The sequence below is a fragment of the Hippopotamus amphibius genome, chromosome 2, assembly GCF_030028045.1.
Source record: "Hippopotamus amphibius kiboko isolate mHipAmp2 chromosome 2, mHipAmp2.hap2, whole genome shotgun sequence".
In the NCBI taxonomy this organism is placed as follows: domain Eukaryota; kingdom Metazoa; phylum Chordata; class Mammalia; order Artiodactyla; family Hippopotamidae; genus Hippopotamus; species Hippopotamus amphibius.
The window spans coordinates 22,903,091-22,926,779 of record NC_080187.1 but is presented as its reverse complement, the minus strand read 5'-3'; the positions used below and the strand labels follow the sequence as shown (position 1 = coordinate 22,926,779).

The following is a 23,689-nucleotide window of genomic DNA, read 5'->3' as shown; positions in this document are numbered from 1 at the left end:
AGGGTAAGGATTCTGGAGCTCATGGCTAAACTTTGGGAGATTCAAGAAACCCCGCTAACATTGTTTTTAAAAATTTGCATATGTGTGTATGTATGCATTTTTCTACAAAGAGAGTTTATAAGAAATTTATAGAATTTTTTAAAATGTTAAACCATGGCATGAAACTGCTAATGGCATTTTCTTTTAGTTTAAGAAAATGTACTTAAATTTCCTAATATTCCCTTTATGGCTAGGCTCTCCAGATGCTTGGAAATAAAAAAATAATCCAACCTGATGGATTTTTTTGGCCTAAAAGGCCAAAAGCCATTATAAATGTATTCTAAAATACCATGAGTCTAGGGATCCCCCCTTTAATGTAATAATGTCATCAAGTTAGGAGAATGGGAGACTTGAGTATTGGTGATATATTGATAACAGAATTAGAGCAAATTGATCATGCTTGTTTCTCAAATTCCATGGAAAAATGGACCTACTTTTAAGATTATTATGTAAACTTGAAGAGATTTTGGAGTAGTTTTATCCAGGTGGGATAAAACTTTTATCCAGACTTTCGTTTGGAATGGATTGTGCCCTGGGCAGCACCTCCTATTTCATCCCCAAATGCCTTCCTTGGAACATGTCCTCTGTGGGCCCTGTCACTGTACCTGCATAGTGTCACTTACTGGTATCAGATACCCCATGTATAGAGGAATAAAATGATTCTCTAAAGCGTAATTTGCATATGTCTGCTTACTATTAGCTGAAGAGAAAAGAGGCTGATTAAGTGCTGAAACCTCACTTGAATGAATAAATGAGACAAATTTACATTTATTTAGATAACTTTTCTAAGAATTTTATTTCTTTGTTTAATATGCATCACAGGATCAAAATTATCTGGATTCTATTTCAAATAGATCATTTGTTGATTTTCTTAACAGGTTCTGCTTTTACTGAATTCTATTTAGTAGATGTTTGTTCAATATTTTTACTGTATACGAAACGCTCTGCTAGATGCTATAGGTTTTACAAAAAAAGGGCCTAGTTCTCATCATCCAGGGTGGAGCATATATGAATAAATAATTCATATTATAATAAAGGTATAAAGTGTTATTGGGAGAATGGGAGGAGAGATTTATCTTGAGAGGGTATAAATGAGGCAAATTTTTTAAAGGAGGTAGTGTTTGAGTTGGGTAGAAAAAGTCAGAACTATAAAGACTTGCAGTAAGGAGATGGGGAATAGTATTTCTGGGGGAAGACGACAGAATCACATGGCTGAGAGGTGATAGTGGTGGGGCGTATTCAGGAATCGGTGTCTTTAAGGATGTCTTTAAGGATTCTAGGATTACTAGGGGCCAAATTGTGGAGGAGTTTGAATCCAGCTGAGGTTAACTCTACTTTGATGAAGTAGGAAGCTATGGAAGGTCTTTTGAGCATGAAAATTCAGCTGAACAATAAATATTTTGTTTATTTATTGGGTGCTAGGAAGACAAAAATGAAAAACACATTCCCTCTCCTTTAGGAGCTTACAGTCTTGGGAGTGAAATAGTCACAGCTGTATTTCAGAACTGTAACTGGTGTCAATATTTATGATGCACGGGAGTGGGAAAAGAGTAGAAATAAGGAGACTAATTAGGAAGTTACCTTAAAACTCCAAGTGAGAAGTGAAGTCCTGAATTTAGGGAAATAGCAATGGGAGTAGAAAGGAGAGGCATACTCTAGGGAAACTGCAGGGATAAAAGGAGAATTTAGCTACTGATTAGCTTAGGATAGTAATGCCATAAACTAGGTGTAAAAAATTAACAGAAACCTTAATTAGAATAGAGTTGGGAGACCAGAAGGAGGAGCTCTCATGCCCTATCATGATAGCAGAGTCCAATAGGAAGAAAGACTTCCTCTTCTTTCCTGACAAGAGTGCAGCCAGTGAGAGACTGTCACAACTCAGCAGATGAAAAGCCACTATACTTCGAATTCTCAGCTCCTCCAATGGACTCTTTGTTTATCATAACCCTCCCAACTTCTTTTCCCTTCTTTAAAAGGGTTCACCTCTCCTTGCTGTGCCCAGACTTGCATATGGCTTGCCATGGTTGCAGACCCTGAGTTGCAATTCTTTGTTGATCCCGTACAAACCCATTTTTGCTACAGAAATAACTGGCAGTCTATTTGTTTTAAGTCAACATAAGTTTGGGGGAGGATGAGAAGTTGTGCTTTGGATATGCAGAATTTGAGGTACCTGCAGGGTATTCATGTGGGCATTTCCAGTAGAATTCTAGACTATAGGTGGAGACCTTAAGAAAAGTTAGAAAAATTTTAAAGATTTTCTTAGAAATGAAAGGTAAATTTGTGGGAATGTCTGAGTTTATCAAGGAAAGAATATAAAGTGATAACAGTAGAGGACTGAGCCCTGAATTTGGGGGAAATATCTAAACTTCAGAGTGGGACACTGAAAAAAAGCCAAGAAAGGAGACTGATTAGAGATCACCAACATATTGCTCTATTCATATGTCATAAGATTTCCATTTTACAGCAGATAAAAACAGTATATCTCTCATAAGTGAACATTTTTGATCAAGGGATATTTATTTTTATTCATATTCTGACATGTTTCAAAAAATTTAAGTAGTAATGAAGAGATAAAATATGAATTTAAATTCATTAAAGGCTTTTAGAGCAGAAATTTAAGTGGAAAGAATATTTGTTAACTTGAAACTGTTCTTTATATGGCTTTTAAGTGTTTTCTTTTAGTTTACCCATTTAATGTTTCTTCTCACGGGGCAGTTGAGTTTCAGTATTCATAAATTTTGGTTTATGAAAAATACTTACAAACAAACGTACAGAAAAAGAATACCTTTACATCCAGTTCTTCTGATTTTAGCCCAGATGAAACCAAAGCTGCATAAATCAGTGCTAGATGATGAAGTGTCTTTTCTGTAAGATGGTACCTAAAAAAAATTATAGTATTATATTCTACTCATTTGATGTCTAACTATACTTATTAAAAATTCCTTTTATTTTCCACATTTCATTATGTTATTAGAATAATCTGGCTGAAACAATGCTTGTGTGGCAGGCTAATTTTTTTTTGTCCACTCAGCACTCTTTTGTAAAAACAGTTCCACCTACATTCTTCAGCAGTACTGTTAAATCTAGGAAATGCTGAGTGTGTGTGTGTGTGTGTGTGTGTGTGTAGAAGTTTAACTCATCCCCTTACTGCCCCCAGGGATGGGTATGTCACTGAAGCCTAGCCAACTAGAACACTCCAGCCTGACCAAATTATCAGGTTCAGATATAAACACATGACCAGAGTCAGGATAACTAGAATCCTCCCTGGGTCTTTTCCCTGAATTGTTAGGAAAAACACACTTTTAAATGATCATTATGTGTTAGATGTGTTAACTAACACTAAGATGGTAATTATATTGCAGTATATAAATGTATCAAATCAACAGATTGTACTCCTTAAACTTACACAATCTCATATGTCAGTTATATCTCAGTGATTTTTAAAAATACCCCTTTTTTCCTTCTGCAGTTATTAAGCAGTTCAGATGTGACTCTTGAGCTGCGGGTGAATATTTCTACTACCTTTATCCACTTTAAGTCTCCAAGCAATGAAAAAGAAATTTATTGGTTCATATTACTAAGGGTTCCAGGGGAAGACATTGTTGGGCCCAGGGACTCAAACAATGTCATCGAGACAATGGCTCTCAATTTCTTGGCTGTTCTTTCCTCTGTTGGCTTCTTTCTCAGGCAAGCTTTTTTCATAAGAGTGGCTGATAAGAGAAGCTCACTGGGCCTAAACTGTACAAACAATGTGATTTCTATCAAACACCTGCTTTCCTTCTTGGAGTCTAGAGTTTTGATTTCTGACTAGCTCTTTTAAAAAAAAAAAAATTATTTATTTATTTATTTGCCTGCATCAGGTCTTAATTGCCACATTGCAGCATGAGAGATCTTTAGTTGTGGCATATGGGATCTAGTTCCCCGACCAGAGATCAAACCTGGGTCCCCTGCATTGGGAACATGGAGTCTTAGGCACTGGATCACCAGGGAAGTCCCTGTGACTAGCTCTTAGTAAAAGTCCAGGGCACTGAGTGTCAGGCAAGTTTCTCTGGTAGACATTTTACAAGTGTTGTCACAACTCGTTGCTGGGGAAGTTAAGCATGTTCTGTGTGACTCTACTAGCAGAGGACTCTTAGAAGCTTCCTCTTAGTTTCCTCTGGACTTTGCTCCATGCCGTTTTTCCCTTTGCTGAATTTCCTTTGTAACCATTCATTGTAATAAATCATGAGTACAAGAATATGCTCAGTGCTGTGAATACTAACAAATCATCATACTTGGGGGTTGTCTTGGGGACTCCTGACACGTTTTCAAACAGGAACTAATGTATGAATTACTAAAGTAATTCAAAGTATCTTGTATTTTCAATTCTCCTCATTTGGTCAGTTAATTAAGATACTTTAAAAATGTTCCAATGATCTAAAAATATAAAACTGAGATACCTAGAAGACTGAAAAGAATTACATTTTATACTAATATATTATTGTGAATAAATGATAATTCTTCACATCTTGAACACAAAACTATCTCAGTGTTACATAATTAATTTTTTTTCATGAAAATCTAGATAAAAGTAAGTGTAAATATCCTCTTATCTCTTATACTTCAATTGCATCGCTAGGTGGGTATCAATCTAAAAACAACTTAAAAAATGTCAAATCAATTATTTATCCAGAATACTTTCAAGTTCTTGATAAAGCTTAAAATGCTTTCCAGCCTTTATTAATCTTCTAAATAAAGATTTTTAGACCTGAATAATTATTTTAATTTTTCAGTTCTGGTGGAAATGAAAAACTAGGTTAAAATGACAGCTAGAGGTTATTGTTAATAGAAGAAGGAATAAGAACCAAGTTGTTTGTATTCTTACATTCTTACACTTATCCCCACATGACAATAATAATTGTATACAAAGAGCTTGGTACAGTAAGATAAACAAAAATGGAGTCAAACCAGAAAGTCAATAAAGAAAAAAAATCACACAAATAATGTAGTGTTAAATAAGATATCTGTACCGTATCTAATAACTAAAGAATATTTTTGAAACTTCTACTATGAGTGATGTGGTTTGTGTTATGTAATATTGTAGAGATTAAAAACTGAGTAAGACTAGTGTGCACTTTAGTTGGAAAGATTCATTCATTCAATCAAAGAGTATTTACCAAGCATATACCATATGAAAGCAGTGTGGTCAGCACTGTAGGGCAAGTGCTCCAAAATGATAATACAAAGCAAAATATGATAAATATCAAAGATGAGGAAAAAACAGGGAGCTACGGAGATTGAAGGATGGAAAGGTTACAACTAAATATCTGTCTGCATATCTGTATGCATGAGTGAGGGATACTGAAGAGAGGTCGAATAGAAAAAGTAGATAGATCTGAAAAAATTAGGCACAATTTCACCAGATGAAATAGTTAGAGAAAGTAGGGAATATCATTGGAAAAGAGAACTGTATGAGCAAAAGTAGAAGTAAGAAAGCAAGGAGCATGTTAGCAAGCCAATGAGCAGAATTTTTGGTTGAAATGGAAGGCAGTGAAAAGTAAGCCTGAAAATATAGGTTGGGATTATATTCTGAAGACTTTGAATATTAGGATGCGTAGTCTGTACATATTTAGTAAATAGTGGGGAAATCAGTGAAGGTGTTTTATCAGAGTGAAATAATAAGAGCCTGGTTTTAGGAATATTAATTGAGTGTATGACAGATTATGGAGAGTAACATTGAGAATCATCTGGAGGTGGGAAAACCATTGGTAGTTTATTATAATAGTCCACATAAAATAATGAGAATCTGAACTAAGATGTTGGTAATATAAATGGAGCAAGGGGACAGATGAAAGAGAAAATCCAGTGGTTGAATCTATAGGATTTGTTTTCCAGTCTTGGTGACTAAAAGAAAGGCAATGGTTATAAATAGTTAAAAGGCAGAAAGGAGGAGATACTGTTTTGGAGGGAACAGAGAATATGATGAATTCCTACTATGTTAATTTTGAAAGCCGATGAAATATCAGAGTGGAAATATCATACAGAAAATTAGAGATATTATGTCAGGAATTTCAAAGAGAGACTGCAGCTGCTGATGGAAATATAATAATTATATGTAGAAAGATGATGACTGAAGCTATGGGAGCAGATAAGATTTCTAGTGGACAAAGTAGAAGAAAAAAAGAGATTTCAGATCTATTTGGAGACTGGGACAAGGAAGAAGAAGAGGTAAAGACAAAGAAGTAGCGAGGTAGAACATCAAAAACATTGAAGTGCCATGGAACTGAAGAGTCTCAAGACAGAAAGCACTGACAATAGTCTTAAATACTTCAGGGCAGTGAAAGATAAAAATATTTTTGGAGATGATCATAAGAAAGTCACAAATGATGAGTGACCTTTGAGAGACAGAGATTAGCATAGAGGTAGAGAGAAAAGCCAATTGCAAAGAATACAAGGAGAAAGCGGAAGCAGTAGTTTCAATAAACTTTAGAATGAGGGAAAGGAGAGACATATAAAGATAACTTGACCCAATGTCTTGACATAGATTTTGGAGGTAATTTTTCAGTTAAATGCATCAATCAAAGAAAGTATAGTAAGATGCTCGTTAGTTGGTATTTTTAAATAAGATTTTAGAGAGAAGAGATTTAAGAATGACATTTTATAACAAGAGTCCAGAATTAAAAATTAATAAAAAGTGGAACACTTAAAGCAGCAATTGTTAGTGAGGTAGAGGAGGGGAGGATGATTTGCACTGACTGTCCAGGGGAAATATATCATCTCCAGAATTCCGATTTGTTTTCCTATGGGATGCCTCCACCTTGAGAATCCCTTAAAGCAAACTAGATGAGCAAGAGGAAAATTTACACAGCTACTTTTATTCAAAGAAGATTGAATAACTTAAAAGATATATATGTGACTTTGGATGAAGAAGTATTTACTTACTCTGAGTTTAATGGTTTTTTGACATATAAAATTATCCAACAGTAGCTGTACTGGAATGATAATGCCATCAGTCTCATAATGATATTGTCTGATGCCTTCTCACAGTTTAATTCTTCTAGGTCCTACCAGAAAATAAATAAAATAAAATGATTCACTAGGTTGACCAGTTGTTATGAAATTATTGTTACCATATTTCAAGAATCTATGATATATAAATTATAACTTGAGAATAAGCATGGGTATGGGCGCCCATTTTATGGAAAAATTGCAGTCACACTGGAAGTAGTAGGGGAAAAGCTACAGTAGATGTGAAACAGTTAATAAGAGCCTCAGCAAGGAGGGTTCATGAGTCTCCCAAGTCCTAGACATGAAAACAGCAGCCTACAGAGTGCTCCTATCTGGGCAAAGTCCTTTATAGACAGGGATCTGGCTACTTTTTTTTTTTTAATTTATTTTGTATAAATGTCTTTAGATGGGTAAGCTTTCTCCAATTTTGTATGTCCCCCATGGATCCCTATTATTTTATTTTATTTTATTTACTTATTTTTTTAATAAATATATTTATTTATTGGCTGTGTTGGGTCTTTATTGCTGCACACGGGCTTTCTCTAGTTGTGGTGAGTGGGGGCTACTCTTAGTTGCAGTGCATAGGCTTCTCATTGTAGTGGCTTCTCTTGTTGCAGAGCACAGGCTCTAGGCTAATGCAGACTTCAGTAGTTGTGGCATGCGGGCTCAATATTTGTGGCTCACAGGCTCTAGAGTGTAGGCTCAGTAGCTGTGGTGCACAAGCTTAGTTGCTCTGAGGCATGTGGGATTTTCCCCACCAGAGATGGAACCTGTGTCCCCTGCATTGGCAGGTGGATTCTTAACCACTGCTCCCCCAGGGAAGTCCTGATCTGGCTACTCTTAAGGACAAAAATCCATGGGATAATCTGCACTAGATTCTTATTTAAGGAAGATGAAAAAGCAGCAGTTAATGGACTTATAGGAATCTCTTTCTAATGATTTAGAATCCCTTTTTTCCTTTAACAATATTAATTTTTGATAGAGTGAATAATTCAAGAAGTGTTTTATTCTAACAGTAAGTTATATAAGCATGGATTAAAACAATTTTCCCAAACAGGATTTCCCTCCCACAAATAATTGTTATTTAAGAACCTTAAATATGCAAGACACAATATTCCATGAGAACCTTTCTAATAGAGCTTTTGGTTTCCGTCATATAATTCTTATATTATTAACATGTGCATATCAAATCAGACTTCTACCTTTTACCATAATACATGGCATTAATTTATACTCCATACCATCCAACTGGTTTCTGCTCTCCACTCCCACACTATTAAATTAATTTCTTTGTAATTTGTACTCCAATCAAGCAAACATATTAGGGAGATTCATATATCTTAAATTCTAAAATATATGGATTTTTGAAGAGATTTTTCTCCCTCTTTTTAAAAACTGACTTACTTATTGGCAGTCCCCACCTACTTTAGAGGAAATCCCATATTACCAATTACAAATTAATGTGTTACCCCCTTAAAGAAACACAGTGGCTAGAATTTGATTTTTAAAGTTATCAACACTATAATTATTCTATAAATATATTTTAAAATAGATGAATACATAATATTAAAGATTCTATATTTGCTCTATCTTCTTAAAGTATGTTAAAAATTATAAGGCATTGAAAAAGCTTGGTAATAACCATTTTCCATGGTGATGATTTTAGCACTTATGGCCCATTTGCAAAGTTTTGGAAGAAATCATAAATAGATTATAGTTAAGCTCTCTAAAGCTAATAATAGATTACATGGTTACACATATATTTTAATATATTTGATTTATATGTTTTACTGTATAATTTTACCTGCAAAATTATGCTGGTGTGCTCATCAATTGTCATCACTACATAATGTTCTGTACCTCCAAAGAGTTTCAATGACTCACTGCAGCATCTCTCCACTAGTGTGATATTATAGCTGTAAAATATAATATTTTGGGGTGACAGATGGCTAAGAAAAATTCTTTAAGAAAAACTGTATTGTCCTCCTGCATATTAAATTATTTGAACTACTATGTAAACTTTATACGTCAATTTATTCTGCTTAAGAAATTTGAGGAATGAAATTATGAATTATTCAGTTTATGAAAAATTAGTTGAGATATGTGTTGCCTTACGTATTTTTCTAAATATTACTGTACATGATACTATTATAAATGTTTTCTTGTTTGTTTTATGGGGTTTTTTTTGGCTGGGCCGGCGTGGCTTGTGGGATTTTAGCTCCCCCACCAGGGATTGAACCTGGACCCTCAGCAGTGAGAGCGCAGAGTCCTAACCACTGGACTGCCAGGGAATTCCCCTATTATAAATGCCTCAACCAATTTATTCTGACTCCATAAGTAATAATTCATAAAATCAAAACATTGTGTTATGAGACTAAATCATTCTACATTTACCAGAATTTTCTTTTTTATCCTGAAAAGTGACCTAGATTTAAACTATCTTTTACAAGCTCATAGTTTTCTGTGAATGCCCCACAGCCTTAAGATATAAAAACAAAAGCATGGAAAATAGATCTGCATTTTAACTAAGGTCACAGTATAACTATCCTTCCTTGAAATATAGCCCAATGTCTAACCTTCCTGTGACAACTTGTATGCTATGATAAAGTGTTTTATACCATTTAAAAATGCTCAGGGTTGGTATAATGTTAGAACTAAAGGTCTAAAAACTTGCGAATTCATTTAGAACTTCATAATCTGTTTCCTAGGCAGTATTTAAAGTCCTCTAAATAGGAATACTCATTCTCAATAATATCAATGACTCAAAAACATGACCATGTAATTCACAAGAAACCCCTCCCTCCACATAAAATGTTCATATTTGCTGGTAACAAAAGAAATACAATTAAAATATGAATTGAAATAATAATTAAATATTTTTTCTCCACAGAATTGATACACAACCAAAGAAGACAATATTCAATAATTCTGATGGTGTACTATAGGGAGAGAAGTATAAATGGACATAAAATCTATGAAAAACTATTCCTATGTGATATAATTCCAGGCTTGAATCAGAAAGAAATAATGCCACATATATAGCATAATATTTAGCCAATTAGGGTATATATATCTTTCCTAAAGTTATGAAATCAATAACTTACTTGGATTCTAACAACTGAAGTATTTGTGGAGTATTAAGAAGTCCTTCAGATGCAAAAAACACATATGGAATCTGAATTTCCAAAAGAAATCCACCAAAACTATCCAGCAAGGTGCTTCCTAAATATGAAAAAAATTATAAATATTTCTCTCTTTCCTCATTCCTCAGTTCTTTCTCTTTTTACTAAACATGAGAATAACAGAGGTATGTTCAAGGAGTAGTATAAAAGCAAAATATATTCATTGTAAAAATATGAATTCAGAATAAAGTTCTGAAGAATAAAATAAAAACCATATGTTATTCTACTACCTAGAAATAAAAGTTTGAATAGAATTTATTAAAACTACTCGTACTATATACTAAAAACAGTTTAACACATACTTCCACATTTTTTCTATATGTTTGCTTGTGTATACTTACACATGTATGTGCACTTGAAAAAATAAGGAAAAGAAAAAGTAGGATCATACTCTACCTGAATGTTAATATCTGCTTTATTCAATTAGTATATATTGGACATTTCCTGTGTAAATATGTATACTGATTTACATCAAAATTTAAAATTATGCAAAATAATCCATAAGAAATGCTACAAATCTATAGGGAAAATATCATATACCTCAACAGAGAAGTGGGCAGAGGACATACATAGGCAATTTACAAAAGAATGGCCAAACAAGTTCAATTCACTTATGAAATGATGTGGGTAATTAGAGAAATGCAAATTAACACAATTACGATGGTGAGTCAAAAATTATCCGCACTCCGGCTGTAGAATTTATAGAAGTTTTAATGTAACCAGAGTGTGGATAATTTTTTTTTTTTAAGGAAATGTTTTATCTTTAGATTGATTGGAAAACAAGCATCTATTAAAAATCCATTTACTTTATGATTGATATTTTGTATATTTCACAGGCTCCCAAATCTTCTCTGTTCATGGCATTCTTTAGTATTTATCTTTTTTTTTTTTCTTTTAAGCAACCTTAGGCCAAAGGGAATACCTAAAAGCTGCATTTATATTAGCTAAGTCTAACAACTTAAAAAGTATTCCTAACAACTATCAGTGCAGAACAACTTAAACTTCCAACTGAGACTGGATACTGTCACCTTTGATTTCTTATCTACATTGTTTTTCTGTTTTATCTTAGTCATCACTGAAAAACCACTTTCACAATGGTAAGACACTATAGAAAGAAATTTAGTGATCTGATGTTTAAACTAAATTACTTTGTGCTAGCAGTGGATAATTTTTGACTCACCCTCGTATAAAATATTATCTGCCTCTAATCCTCTCAAAAATTTAAAAGATTTATAACACCTACTCGTAGTAAAAATATGAGGGAAAGCATCCTCTCATGTTTTCTCCATAAATATAAATTGGGATAGAATTTCTGGAAAGACACTGGCAATATATAAGTGTGTGCATAACTTTGACCCAGCAATTCATTTTACCTTGGAATTTTTACTTCTTAGAACAAACACATAAAGATATATAAACTACTATAAATCTTGTGGTATAATAAGTACAAAATTAAAGCATTGTAAATGACCCAAATAAGGAATTGGTTGAATAAGTGTAGTTCAAAGATGAATGCTTATCTTTTATCCTTTCTCGGGCCCATGTTTTAATTACTTAATGAATTAACACTTAATTCTATGTATCAAAGTTTCAAAGTAATAATTATGGTGGCTGTATTTTTAGAATTGAGTTGGAGTGTCTCAGAATTCAAACTTCCTACTCATACTTAAGGGGGACAGAAAGTAACTTACAACAAGTTTTGAAAGAGAGATGCACTGGCACTAAAAATGTACAGGCTTTTTAATTTAATGGATCTGAGAATTCACAGCCTTAGTCACGAGAAGCGTTACTGAGAAATACAAAGAAACCCAATGCTATGCAAAGTGGTTTAGACTCTTTTCCAAGAATTTGCACATAATTTTTTGTTGCATATTAAAAGTTTTGTGTGTCAGTCTGTGGTAAGGTTAGAGTTTGAACCCAAGTCTTCTAATGCTATAGCTTATTCTCTTTCCATAGATCAGAAATAGAAAACAGAAAATTTTCATGCTAATGGAACAAAAAAAGAATTTTAGTTTATGTCCTTACTCTTTAAAACTGTGTCTGGAAGAATCACTTTAAAGGCCAAATAAGGAATATTCAATTTTTTGCAATGTTCAGTCCAGCAAGAGTTTTCTGCAAAATTGTATTCCACTACAAATGAGAAATTACTCCAGGGGAAATCTGCTCCAATATATTGATTGTGTACAACTGCACAGAAACTTGTACTGAAGACAAAAGAAAGCAGAGAAAATAGAATTAGACTTGTGTCATTATACACTTGGAATGCTAAAAGATGACTGTTTTGGCTGTTTTATCCTTCTCTAATCTATGCTTACTTATCTTGGAAAGACACTGGTGTATTTTATGTTGACTCATTTTCCAATTGTGCTAGTCTCTTTTTATCTTTCTTTTTGATGGCCATACTTTAAAAAAAAAAACAGGATATAAAAAAACTGTGGACTATTTCACGTCCTCAAATGTAAGGGACTCTATTTTATTACCTGAGTCTTATCAGTAATATACAAATCACAGTGAAAAATCAATCTCATTTTCTTCTAAATGTCAGATTTTAATCTTTGAGAATCTATATAGTAGAATATTACCTGACGACTTTGAAATGGGTTTTTTTTCCCCTCAATGGGCTTCATAAGTGATTTAACAACAACAAAAGGCGGATACTTAAATATCATAAGTTGATCTTTCCCATCTTTGAATTTCATATAACATAGCATTTACTATAATTAAAATTTCTACAGCTGCTTTCTATCTAGGGATAATTTCTACATAAAATAAGGCAAGATAAAAACATTTTTAGACAAATGCACACTAAATTTATTATTAGCAGGCTCTCACTGAAAGAATTTCTAAAGGATGCACTACAAGAAGAAGGAAACTCAAAAGGAAGGAAGAAAATATGAGAAAGAGTGGTGAGCAAAAACACTGGTAAAGAAACAAGCGTAAGTCTAAATAGGTACTCCTTGTACTGACACTAACAATAACAATGACAATGTGGAGTTATTAGAGAAAGACTGAACTAAAATTCTGGACAACAATAGTTCATAATACACATGGCAATGAACTCAGGTAACGCATTTTTCAGGAAGAGGGTAGAGACACTGATTAATTTCAGGTCTTATTAATCCTTTTTAAAAAGTTAAGTTCTAGGAGAAATTGTGCTTTTCCTGTGGAACTGGAATGTCTATTCCCCACAGATGAACAAACACATTTTTTACCCATTTAAAACACCTTCGGATTCCAGAAAATCTTTTCTTTTGTTCGAATGTAAGACAGTCAGTGTCAAACCTGTTGGAAAAAAGAATAATACAAAAAAGCTTTTTTTAGTATTCTGTTCATATATATTTTTAGATGTGTCATATATTTCACTACCATAAAAATGAATTAAAGATCTGTGAATAAGGATTATTTTTCTAAGTCTAGGGAATCAGACAGTTTGAGCCATGGGCACTATTTCTGGTGTGTGTGTATGTTGTGTGTATATAAGCATGGAAATTCTGAATTTATTATGTAAAGTAATAAAATGGGTCAAAAACTTAATGTTAAAATAACTAAATTAAACGCTCACCAGTTCTGTGCAGTTCATTTTATGGTAATGAACTAAAAATTACGGTAATTTTACCTTATTTTGTGGCCAAAAATTTAAGTACATAACTAAATAGCAAGAGATTGTGGTAGGAATTTTTTTCCTTTCTACTTTCTGTATAAGAAAAAGAAGACTTCCTGGACACTACCTGTTTTGTAGATTCACTCCTGCTTCTCAATTATAATTTAAATTACTTATGTTATTTATGTTATTTTTTAACAAAATATAATAAATTTCAAAAATTTTATTATACCCACATATACAGTTTATTTTTGGGAGACATAATTGATTTAAGAATAGCTAATTCTAGTTAAAATAAATTCTATACTCTATTAGTAAACTTTTGTCAACTGTAGAGTTCCCAAAGGTGTGATGTAATAATGACAGAGTAATGTTTAATAATTTTGTGTTTACTTGACTTGATATGACAGTAGTAGGTGGTTTTGGTGGTAATAAGAATGGAGTTAGTACTATCTCTTTTTTTATAATTAGCAAGGTCATATTAATTAAAACCTAACCTTCTTTAGTGATTTGTGCTAGCTTTGATCCCAAAGCAGATTACTTGCTGAGCACATTACTAGGATCTTTCAAACACATGGAACGATGGAACCACATCTTTATTTTCTAACACTGGACAGATAAAAAGGCCTAGCTTCTAGACACAGAGGATAGTTACCAGTTACAAAGAGAGTAAAAACATTTTTCAGTATATAGAGTCAATATTTTGTGTTAGTAGACCTTGCTGAAAGAAAACAATGAGTAGTAATGATATAATCCCAGAGGTCAAAAGAAATAGGAATGTTCAGCATGAAGCCTAGAGAAGAACCAATATAGATAGAGTAATAATTTGTTGATATGTCTTACGTGACATCAAAGGAAAAGGTTCCCCATTAAGTAGTTTTAAGTATTCTTTTCTATGGGGCAGGAATATTTCCTCAGCTTCTTCACAAAAATATTCCTTTGGTTATCCAAATTGCTTTGTTTTATTTTTTTATTTCATTTAAAAAATTTTTATTGGAGTATAGTTGATTTACAATGTTGTTAGTTTCAGATGTACAGCAAAGTGAATCAGTTATACATATAAACATATCCCCCTTTCTCTTATAATGCTAACATTTGTCAGCACTTTCCTAACTTTAAAAAAATGTTTCCAATTACCCTGATTGTCTAGAAAACTGTGGCAGCTTCAGCTCCACAATTGTTAAGTATTGCGCTAACATTTTGGTACTAGTTAGGATCTTAAGATTTGGTAAATAAATTAGTCTTCCCAGGACTGAAAGAAATAATAAGATCCGAGCTTGAAAATTTGGACTCTAGCACATGATAACATCATCAAGAAACAGCACAGTATAAGGCTCTGCTTAAAAGAGCTTTCCATTCTCACATTACTATAACTTAATAGTTTACTAACTGCACTGAGAAGCAGATATTTGTCACAATATTTGCATATATTTCAGTTAAATCTTTTTCACTAGTCTTAGTCTAATAGGGCATATAAGGAGGTATTTATTAGATCATTCATTTATTCAATAAATCTTTATGAGGTGCCATGATCCAGGCATTTTTGGGGGTGCTGGAAATACAAATCAGGGCATGGTCATTATCCTCCAGAAGCTGAAATTTTAGTAAGGAAAACAGACAAGAGAATCAGTTATTATAGCCCAGTATGGTAAGATTGCCTTAGAAGGATGCATATAATACCCTGAGAGTGGAGAGGAAACATTTCCTAAACAAATGTTTTAATTAACTTTTAAAGGATGTGTAGGAGTTAGCTTCCTAAAGAAGAGAGAGGAGCATTATGACAGCAGGAGCAGGAAGTGTAAAGGCATGGAGATAGGAAACAGCATGATAAACAGTTTGGTAGGGTTAGAGCAAAGAAATATTTTGGGAGATGGCAACAGATGAAGTTTATAGAGCAAAGAGAAATAGTAAGTAAAGCGTGACACAGGTTGAGGGTGGTATTTTATTTTATTTTTAAGACTGGAAGACTTAAAGATTAAGAGAAACAGTCATTAGAGAAGAAGGCTGGCCAGGAAATATCTGATGGAACAAAGTGTTTGAGACTGCAGGAAGAGATGGTATCCACAGGTGAAAGATTGGTTTTCGAAGGGTGGAGGTTCACCTCCTCTACAGAGAAAGGAGGAAAGATATAGGAATAGAAGAAATGAAGGTTAGTTTGTAGATGGTGGGGAAGATGAAACTGAGGAGGATTATTACTCGATTAAAGGACATTAGAAGTCATAATTCCCTTCTCAAAATGAGGAGATAAGTAGCATGGCAGGGGTCTATGGTACAGCCATTAGTATGATAGGAGTGGGAACTAAGAACGTATAGAAAGATTAAGAAATATTAAAAGTCCATATAAGTTTGGAGAACCTGATTTTGTAGTGGTACCAATCTATTTGATTTTCTCCAATAATGTTCAGCAGCTCAAGTGTAGGAACAGAGAGATTAAATCTTGACTGATTCACAGTTGAAGTTTAGATGGAAGGTACAATAAAAGGACAAGACTGATTAAAGTGATGGCCATCACCCAGTCTCGAAGGAAAAAAAAATGAAAAAAGGAGTTGACAATTTATAAATCTCTACAGTGCTGAAGATCATGAGAGAGCTAGAGGTAGCTGTAGACAGAGAATAATCTATTAGAGTTTAAAGTTTAGGAGGTAGGACAGTTCTGCATTTTCACAAGGTAGATAGCAAAGCCAAGGGGTTGATATCATATTTGTTGTGAAGGCCAGTGAAACTACAAGATGAGGGTGTTGAATGAATCATTCACATTAAAGCCACCTAGGATAATGGCAGGACTAGGAATAGAGTACCATGAGCCAGATGCAAAACTACTGTCCATGGATGATTGTGGGGTAGTAGAGAATGACTTGGCAATGTGGCATAGCCTTAAAGGATGGAGGAATAAAGTTTTGGAAAGGATAATGGAAAGCAAGAAATGTCCTTCTCATCCCTATACATATATATAGAGAAAATTATCAGCTTCTGTATGAAAAGGATACAGGGGAAGCATTATCATCTAGGGAAAGTTGGGTTTCACTTAAGACAAGGAGGTGAAGAACGAGAAGAGTTTACATATCAGCAGTGGGTTCCACAGCACAAGGTGAAAAGGGTTGGAAGAGGGGACAGTAGTGGGTAGAAAAGTTGAAAAATGACCCCGGAACAAGAGAGACTTAGGTTCAAATCCTGATTCCCTCTCTTACTACCTGTGATTTTGGCATGATACATCACCTTTATGAATTTTAGTTTCTTCATTTGTAAAAATCAAGTTAATAAAATATATTTATAGAGTTGTAAGTAGTCTGTATTATTAGCAACTAGTAGACAATAAAAGATGTCAATTGGTAATAATAATTAATAACAATGATAATGTACATATAAGTACACTGTAGTATATTTATATTGCAGACTTATAGTCCATGTTGATTTAAAAACCGATTAGATCCCACTGAATTACATATTTTTAAAGTGTGAGTTTTATGGTGTGTTAACCATATCTTGCTTAAAAACTTGGTTAGATCAATACATTTTAAAATGTTCAAGCATTTGTTATCAAATTAAATATAATTTAAAACCCCCTACCTTCTATTTTGCTAAGGATTTTAATGAGTAAATGTTTTTCACCATCTGAATCCATTCTTATTATAATCAGCACCTGATCAAAAATAAGAATTTTATATACATGTATATCTGAATGATTATTCTTTTTCATATTTTTACTACAGTGACAAAATAACAGACAGTTGGTTACATGACACTAATGACAATAAGGTGGCAAAGTAAATATTTATGTTGCAAAAGATATAAGTGCTTAAACACAAGCGAATAAATTTTGGTAAGATCAAATATCAATGAGAAAAATATTTTGCGGTAGGGCATTCTTAGTATTCCTCAAGAATTCCAATATAGGTGACTATATATAAGTTGTCTCTGCCTGTATTGTAGGTGTTAAATTTAACCCAGACATTTCTAGATTTCTAAATTTGAGCTCAATAATTCTCTCTTCCATATAGTCTGCTCTATTTCCAATGCTTTCTAATGCATTCTTCATCTCATTTGTGGAGTTCTTCAGCTTCAGAATTTCTGTTTGGTTCTTTTCTAGTTTCAGTCTCTTTGGTAAAGTACTCCTTCTGTTCATTAATTTTATTCCTGAGCTCATCGAACTGCCTTTCTGAGTTTTCTTGTAGCTTGTTGAGTTTCTTCATGACAGCTATTTTGAATTCTCTCTCAGTTAGACTGCAATATTCCATGACTTTAAGTTTGGCTTCTGGTGAATTATTATCTTTTTGTAATACAGTATTGTTATAGTTCTTCATGGTGCTTGATAAGTTGTTCCTCAGCTGGCACATTTGAAGTAGTGAACATCTTTCTTCTTTAGGTAAAAATAATTTTTTCTACTTGACTTTAATGAACCAACAAGTTATATATTAGAAGCCTTTCTCTATTTTTTTAGAGATAATACCCTGTTAGGAGATTTATTTATCACAAGGAAAATATTTATCCAGGAAAAAAATCTACTGAGACACAGCAGTTCCCTTTCAGAGGCGCCACAATGAAGAAGATGATAGCAATATTTTTACTGTTTAGGTCGATACAATTATAGGATGGGGAGAAAACAAGGAGCAAAAAATATAAATTTCACACTTGGTGACCTAGTAATTTGTCAGTCATTTTCCTGCATTAAACTTAAATGCATCCTCTGGGACTGGGGCAGAGGATTCCAGAGAAATCACACTCTTGGCCTGGCTACGCTCCACACCATCTCTTTTATTCTTTTTCTTTCTCTTCTTTCTTTCTTTCTTTCTCTTAAATTTTTATTGGGGTGTAGTTCATTTAAAATGTTGTGTTAGTTTCAAGTATACAGCAAAGTGAATCAGTTATACATATACACATATCCACTCTTCTTAAAGATTTTTTTCCCATATAGGCCATCACAGAGTATTGAGTAGAGTTCCCTGTGCTATACAGTAGGTCCTTATTAGTTATCTATTTTATATATAATAGTGTGTATATGTCAATACCAATCTTCCAATTTATCCCTCCCTCCTTATTCCCTGTTAACCATGTTTGTTTTCTACATCTATAACTCCACTTCTGTTTTGTAACTGAGTTCATCTACACCCTTTTTTAAGATTCCACATATAAGCAATATCATACATTTGTCTTTCTGTGTCTGACTTACTTCACTCAGTATGACAGTCTCTAAGTCCATCCATTTGCTACTTCAGATGGCATTATTTTGTTCTTTTTTATGGCTGAATAATAGTCCATTGTGTATATGTACCACATTCTTTATCCATTCCTCTGTTGATGGACATTTAGGCTGCTTCCATGTCTTGGCTATTGTAAACAGTGCTGCAATGAACATTGGGGTGCATGTGTCTTTTTGAATTATGCTTTTCTCTGGATATATGCCTGGGAGTGGGATTGCTGGGTCATATGGTAATTGTATTTTTAGTTTTTTAAGGAACCTACAAACTGTTCTCTGTAGTGGCTATACCATTTTATATTCCCACCAACAGTGTAAGAGGGTTTCCTTTTCTACACACCCTCTCCAGCATTTATTGTCTGTAGATTTTTTGATGACAGCCATTCTGACCGATGTAAGGTGATACCTCATTGTGGTTTTGATTTGCATTTCTCTAATAATGTGATGTTAAACATCTTTTCATGTGCTTTTTGGCCACCTGTTTGTCTTCTTTGGAGAAATGTCTATTTAGATCTTCTGCCCATTTTTTGATTGGGTTGTCTATTTTTTTGGTATTGAGCTGCATGAGCTGTTTGTATATTTTGGAGATTAATCCCTTGTCAGTTGCTTCATTTGCAAATATTTTCTCCCATTCTGAGGGTTGTCTTTTTGTTTTATTTATGGTTTCCTTTGTTGTGTGAAAGCTTTTAAGTTTAATTAGATCCCATTTGTTTATTTTTGTTTTTATTTCCATTACTCTAGGAGGTGGATCAAAAAAAATCTTGCTGTGATTTATGTCAAAGAGTGTTCTGCCTATGTTTTCCTCTAAGAGTTTTACAGTGTCTGATCTAACATTTAGGTCTTTAATCCATTTTGAGTTTATTTTTGTGTATGGTGTTAGGGAGCGTTCTAATTTCATTCTTTTACATGTAGCTGTCCAGTTTTCCCAGCACCACTTATTGAAGAGACTCTCTTTTCTCCTTTGTATATAGAAACCTTTCTCTTAATTTCCAGTAGGTGGCACTATAGAACAAGATTTTGGTTTCTCTTACCTGCACGGCATCTGGTTGTTTTGGAGTATTGGCACTTTCTACCCTCCAATGTCTATGTCAGAGCTGTCACCCAATGCAATTGTTATCACTGCTTGTGCCTCTGGGGTTGCTGGTGCCTTGCTGTTTCTGGTGTTGATGTCACTACTTGGGGTACTAGGATGGTGGCCTCATGTGGGATCCCCTGAGTCACAGGCTCTGCCACTGCAGGAGGAAGGGAAGGGGAAGGCCGGGAGGAGGAACTGGGGTCATGTGTACCTTTGCCTTGTCCTCGGGTTTCTGGGCACACCCACTGCAGATGGAGGGTGGGGTGCCAGAGTTGTGGGTGCCTCTGCAGCTGGAGGGACAGGGTCATAGGTCTTGCTGCCACTGCTGCCCAGTTACCTGTGCCTGTGGGTGCCACTGCAAGTGAGAAGGTGGAGTCATGTGTGATGCCACCGTTGCTGCTACTGGGTCCTCTGGACCTATGGCTTCAGCTGCTGCAGCCCAGGAGCCAAAATTGCAGGCACTACCTATGCTGATCCCCTGGTTCTGGCTCTTCTGTGTGTTCCATTCCACCCACCTTTATATGTACAGATGTGTGGAACTCTCCAGTGTCCTGGTGTGTTGGGCAGAGGCCCCTTTTTTGAGTTGTGGGTATGTTCCTGGTTGTAGATTAAAGGGGAGAGACAAAGAAAGCATCTCATCCTGCCATGATGCTGACATCATTCCCCAATTTTAAATTTCTTACTTATTGATTTAATTTGTTTTAATGACTTAAGCAAGTTACCCAAGTAACCATAGAGTTGAGGATAAAGATATAGTAGGGACAGAGAGGAAAAAGGAGAAAAAGACCAAGTTTGTTTCCAGATTTAGTGTAAAGCTTTTGAGATGCTTTTCTGCTTGAAAAGATTTTTTAAAATATTTTCTCTTAAATCTTTATGCAAACTCTCTTCAATGCTTGAGGTAGAGTGGGCAAAATTTTCCAGTATAATCCAAAGAATAAACAAAGTGTTTTTTTTTTTTAGAATTACATAAGATGAGATTCTGGCTCAACATCTAAAAATTAATTATTGTAGTTCTATTGTTGGGTATATGTTCATCAACTTACAAGTAGAAAACCAAATTTTTGAGATTTGAAGGACCAATCCATAGAAAATTATGAATAACAAAAATTATTTTAAAAATTCAAGACATGATTAATGATGCAAATGATCCTTTCTCTGGATCTGACTCGGTCCTATTAACTCACTTAAGAGAAAACTATCAAGGGACCAAATGGTATGTACGATAATATTTCATAATTTCAAATTAAATGAAAAAATTTATCTTACATCCAATTCTTATATAAGCTGATTGCCGTTATCTGCAATTTCAGTACTTACCTTAATTTGCTGTCCGCTTTGCATCCAATTTAGTATCTGACGTTGCAATTCTTGTATCTTGTAGTTGGTTTCAGGCCTTTTTTCCCTAATAAACTGTACAATCTCCAGTTGTCGCCAAATGTCATCCAAATAGGAGCCTAAAATGCTTTTGTAGATATCTTTTGCATTTGACAAATATCCTGTTAAAAACAAAAGTAGGGGAAAAAAGCATGTCTTTTGTTCTTTTAGAAACTCCATGGTAAAAACCTAAAAGGAAATAAGAGTCATAGCAGAGACAACTAAATTTCCTTTTACTACTTTTCTGATTTTAATCAAAGATATCAACTAATGAAAACCTTAAAATTAAGTGAAGCTGAGAAACATGTACCAAATATCTATTTTTAAGCTACATAATACCAATGTAACCGGTTAAAGTGTACATAATCTCTGAATATTACCCATCCTTTCCTGCCTTCTGGCTTGATAAATGCTATTGCCTTCTTTCTAAACCCTAGAATCTACACTTACATGCAAGTCCTGTGGTAAGGCATTTCACTGAGATTTTCTTGGTATGTTATTGATACAGCTTTTGCACTTGATTTCTGGATATTTATGTATATGACTTAATCTCATTAGCCTGTTAGCTTCAGGATGTAATCCATGATATTTATACATAATTAATTTATGTAACTACTAAAATAGCAGTGCTTAAATTCAGACTCACTAAGAACAATTTTAAGTATAGAATCTTGAGACCTATTCCTTGAAGGTTCATATTCAAGAAATCTAGATTGAGTCCCAGCAATTCCTATGTCTAAAATTTCTCCCAGTGATTCTACTGCACAGTGAATTTTGTGAGTTACTGCAGTAGAGCACCTTGCATAGTAACTTATGTAGATCAGGTATTCAATGAATATTTGGGCAATAAATACAATAATAAATCAAAAAATTTAATGTTCATGTTCATATTTTTATATTATGTACATAGTAATTCTAATTTTATATTAATACAGCTAGAATAATGGGCAATTTGGAGATCGACTTATGTTCTTTCTGCTTCCTAATCTCCGAACTTCTCACTGATTCTCCACACTCCATTAGACGTAAACTTCTGAAAGACAAACCTAATCCAGTAGCTTCCCTGTTTCAATGACTCCCTATCATTTACATAGTAGTTTTTGTGTAGCTTAAAATCCTTTTCATGATTTGGCTCTTTCTTACTTCTTCAGGCTTAGCTCTCATTGCTTTCCAACCCTGTACTCTTCAATTTAGCCACATGAAACTGTTTGCAACACACCCACTGAGTCATTCTTCTGGGCTCTTAATTCTGCCTACAATACCCTTTTATGCTTTATTTACTTGGCAAACTCCTACTTATTAAAAAAAAATCATCTTGAAAGGGTAACTGTCACCATCCTTTGTGCCATTACTATGTATCTTGACTCCAGTAACCTTTACACAATACTGAATTTATTTCTGGGTTAAAGCCCAGAAGTGAAACTCTATACTTCTAACCTTAAAGCTCATTACCTTGCTAGCTTGGGAGAGGAAGTGAACTGGAAGCTGGGAGAAAATACAGAATTCTGGGTCCAGGGTGGGCAGCCAGACCCACATGGACTTTTCTTCCTCTGCCATTATTCACAGAGAAAGAAAGGAGGGCAACCTAACTTGCTGTTTGATTTTGAGAAGTTTAGAGGACTGAGAAAGCCTTCTACTAGAAACGTCCAAGGCAGCAAGGTTTTCATTATGGCTTGGTACCTAGGGTTTAAGAAGTTACGGGACTTCCGTGGTGGTACAGTGGTTAAGAATTCACCTGCTAATGCAGGAGACACTGGTTCGAGCCCTGGTCTGGGAAGATCCCACATGCCGTGGAGCAACTAAGCCCATGCACTGCAACTACTGAACCTGTGCTCTAGAGCCCGTGAGCCACAACTACTGAGTCCATGTGCCATAACTACTGAAGCCTGCTCACCTACAGCCTGTGCTCCACAACAAGAGAAGCCACTGCAATAAGAAGCCCACACATGGCAAAGAAGAGTAGCCCCAACTGTCTGCAACTAGAGAAAGCCTGAGTGCAGCAACAAAGACCCAAAGCAGGCAAATTAATTAATTAATTAATTAAGGAAAAAAGAAGTTACATTTTTCAAACAAAGATTTTACTTTTATAAGTATTCCTCGAGGTAGCCAAATAGTAATGCCAAAGTTGGATTTAGTAAATGCATTTCTTTGAGGAACAAAAACAATTATATAGGTCTCAATGGTCTCACTTAATCTTAGGGTAAAATGCAGAGTGCCTAAAGATGAATGTATTTCAA

At 34.3% G+C, this 23,689-nt stretch overlaps 1 protein-coding gene across 1 annotated transcript in view; it reads right to left on the bottom strand.

Annotated features, from left to right (window-relative positions):
- SHOC1 (shortage in chiasmata 1) overlaps window positions 1-23,689 on the bottom strand; it is a 93,214-nt gene that overhangs the window by 15,532 nt on the left and 53,993 nt on the right. The window contains exons 20-27 of the mRNA XM_057725100.1: window positions 21,396-21,574; window positions 17,377-17,449; window positions 13,421-13,490; window positions 12,234-12,412; window positions 10,131-10,248; window positions 8,831-8,942; window positions 6,961-7,082; window positions 2,825-2,918 (exon numbers count right to left, since the gene is read on the bottom strand). Of these exons, the coding sequence (XP_057581083.1) occupies window positions 2,825-2,918; window positions 6,961-7,082; window positions 8,831-8,942; window positions 10,131-10,248; window positions 12,234-12,412; window positions 13,421-13,490; window positions 17,377-17,449; window positions 21,396-21,574 (947 nt within the window). The remainder of the gene's footprint in view (window positions 1-2,824; window positions 2,919-6,960; window positions 7,083-8,830; window positions 8,943-10,130; window positions 10,249-12,233; window positions 12,413-13,420; window positions 13,491-17,376; window positions 17,450-21,395; window positions 21,575-23,689) is intronic.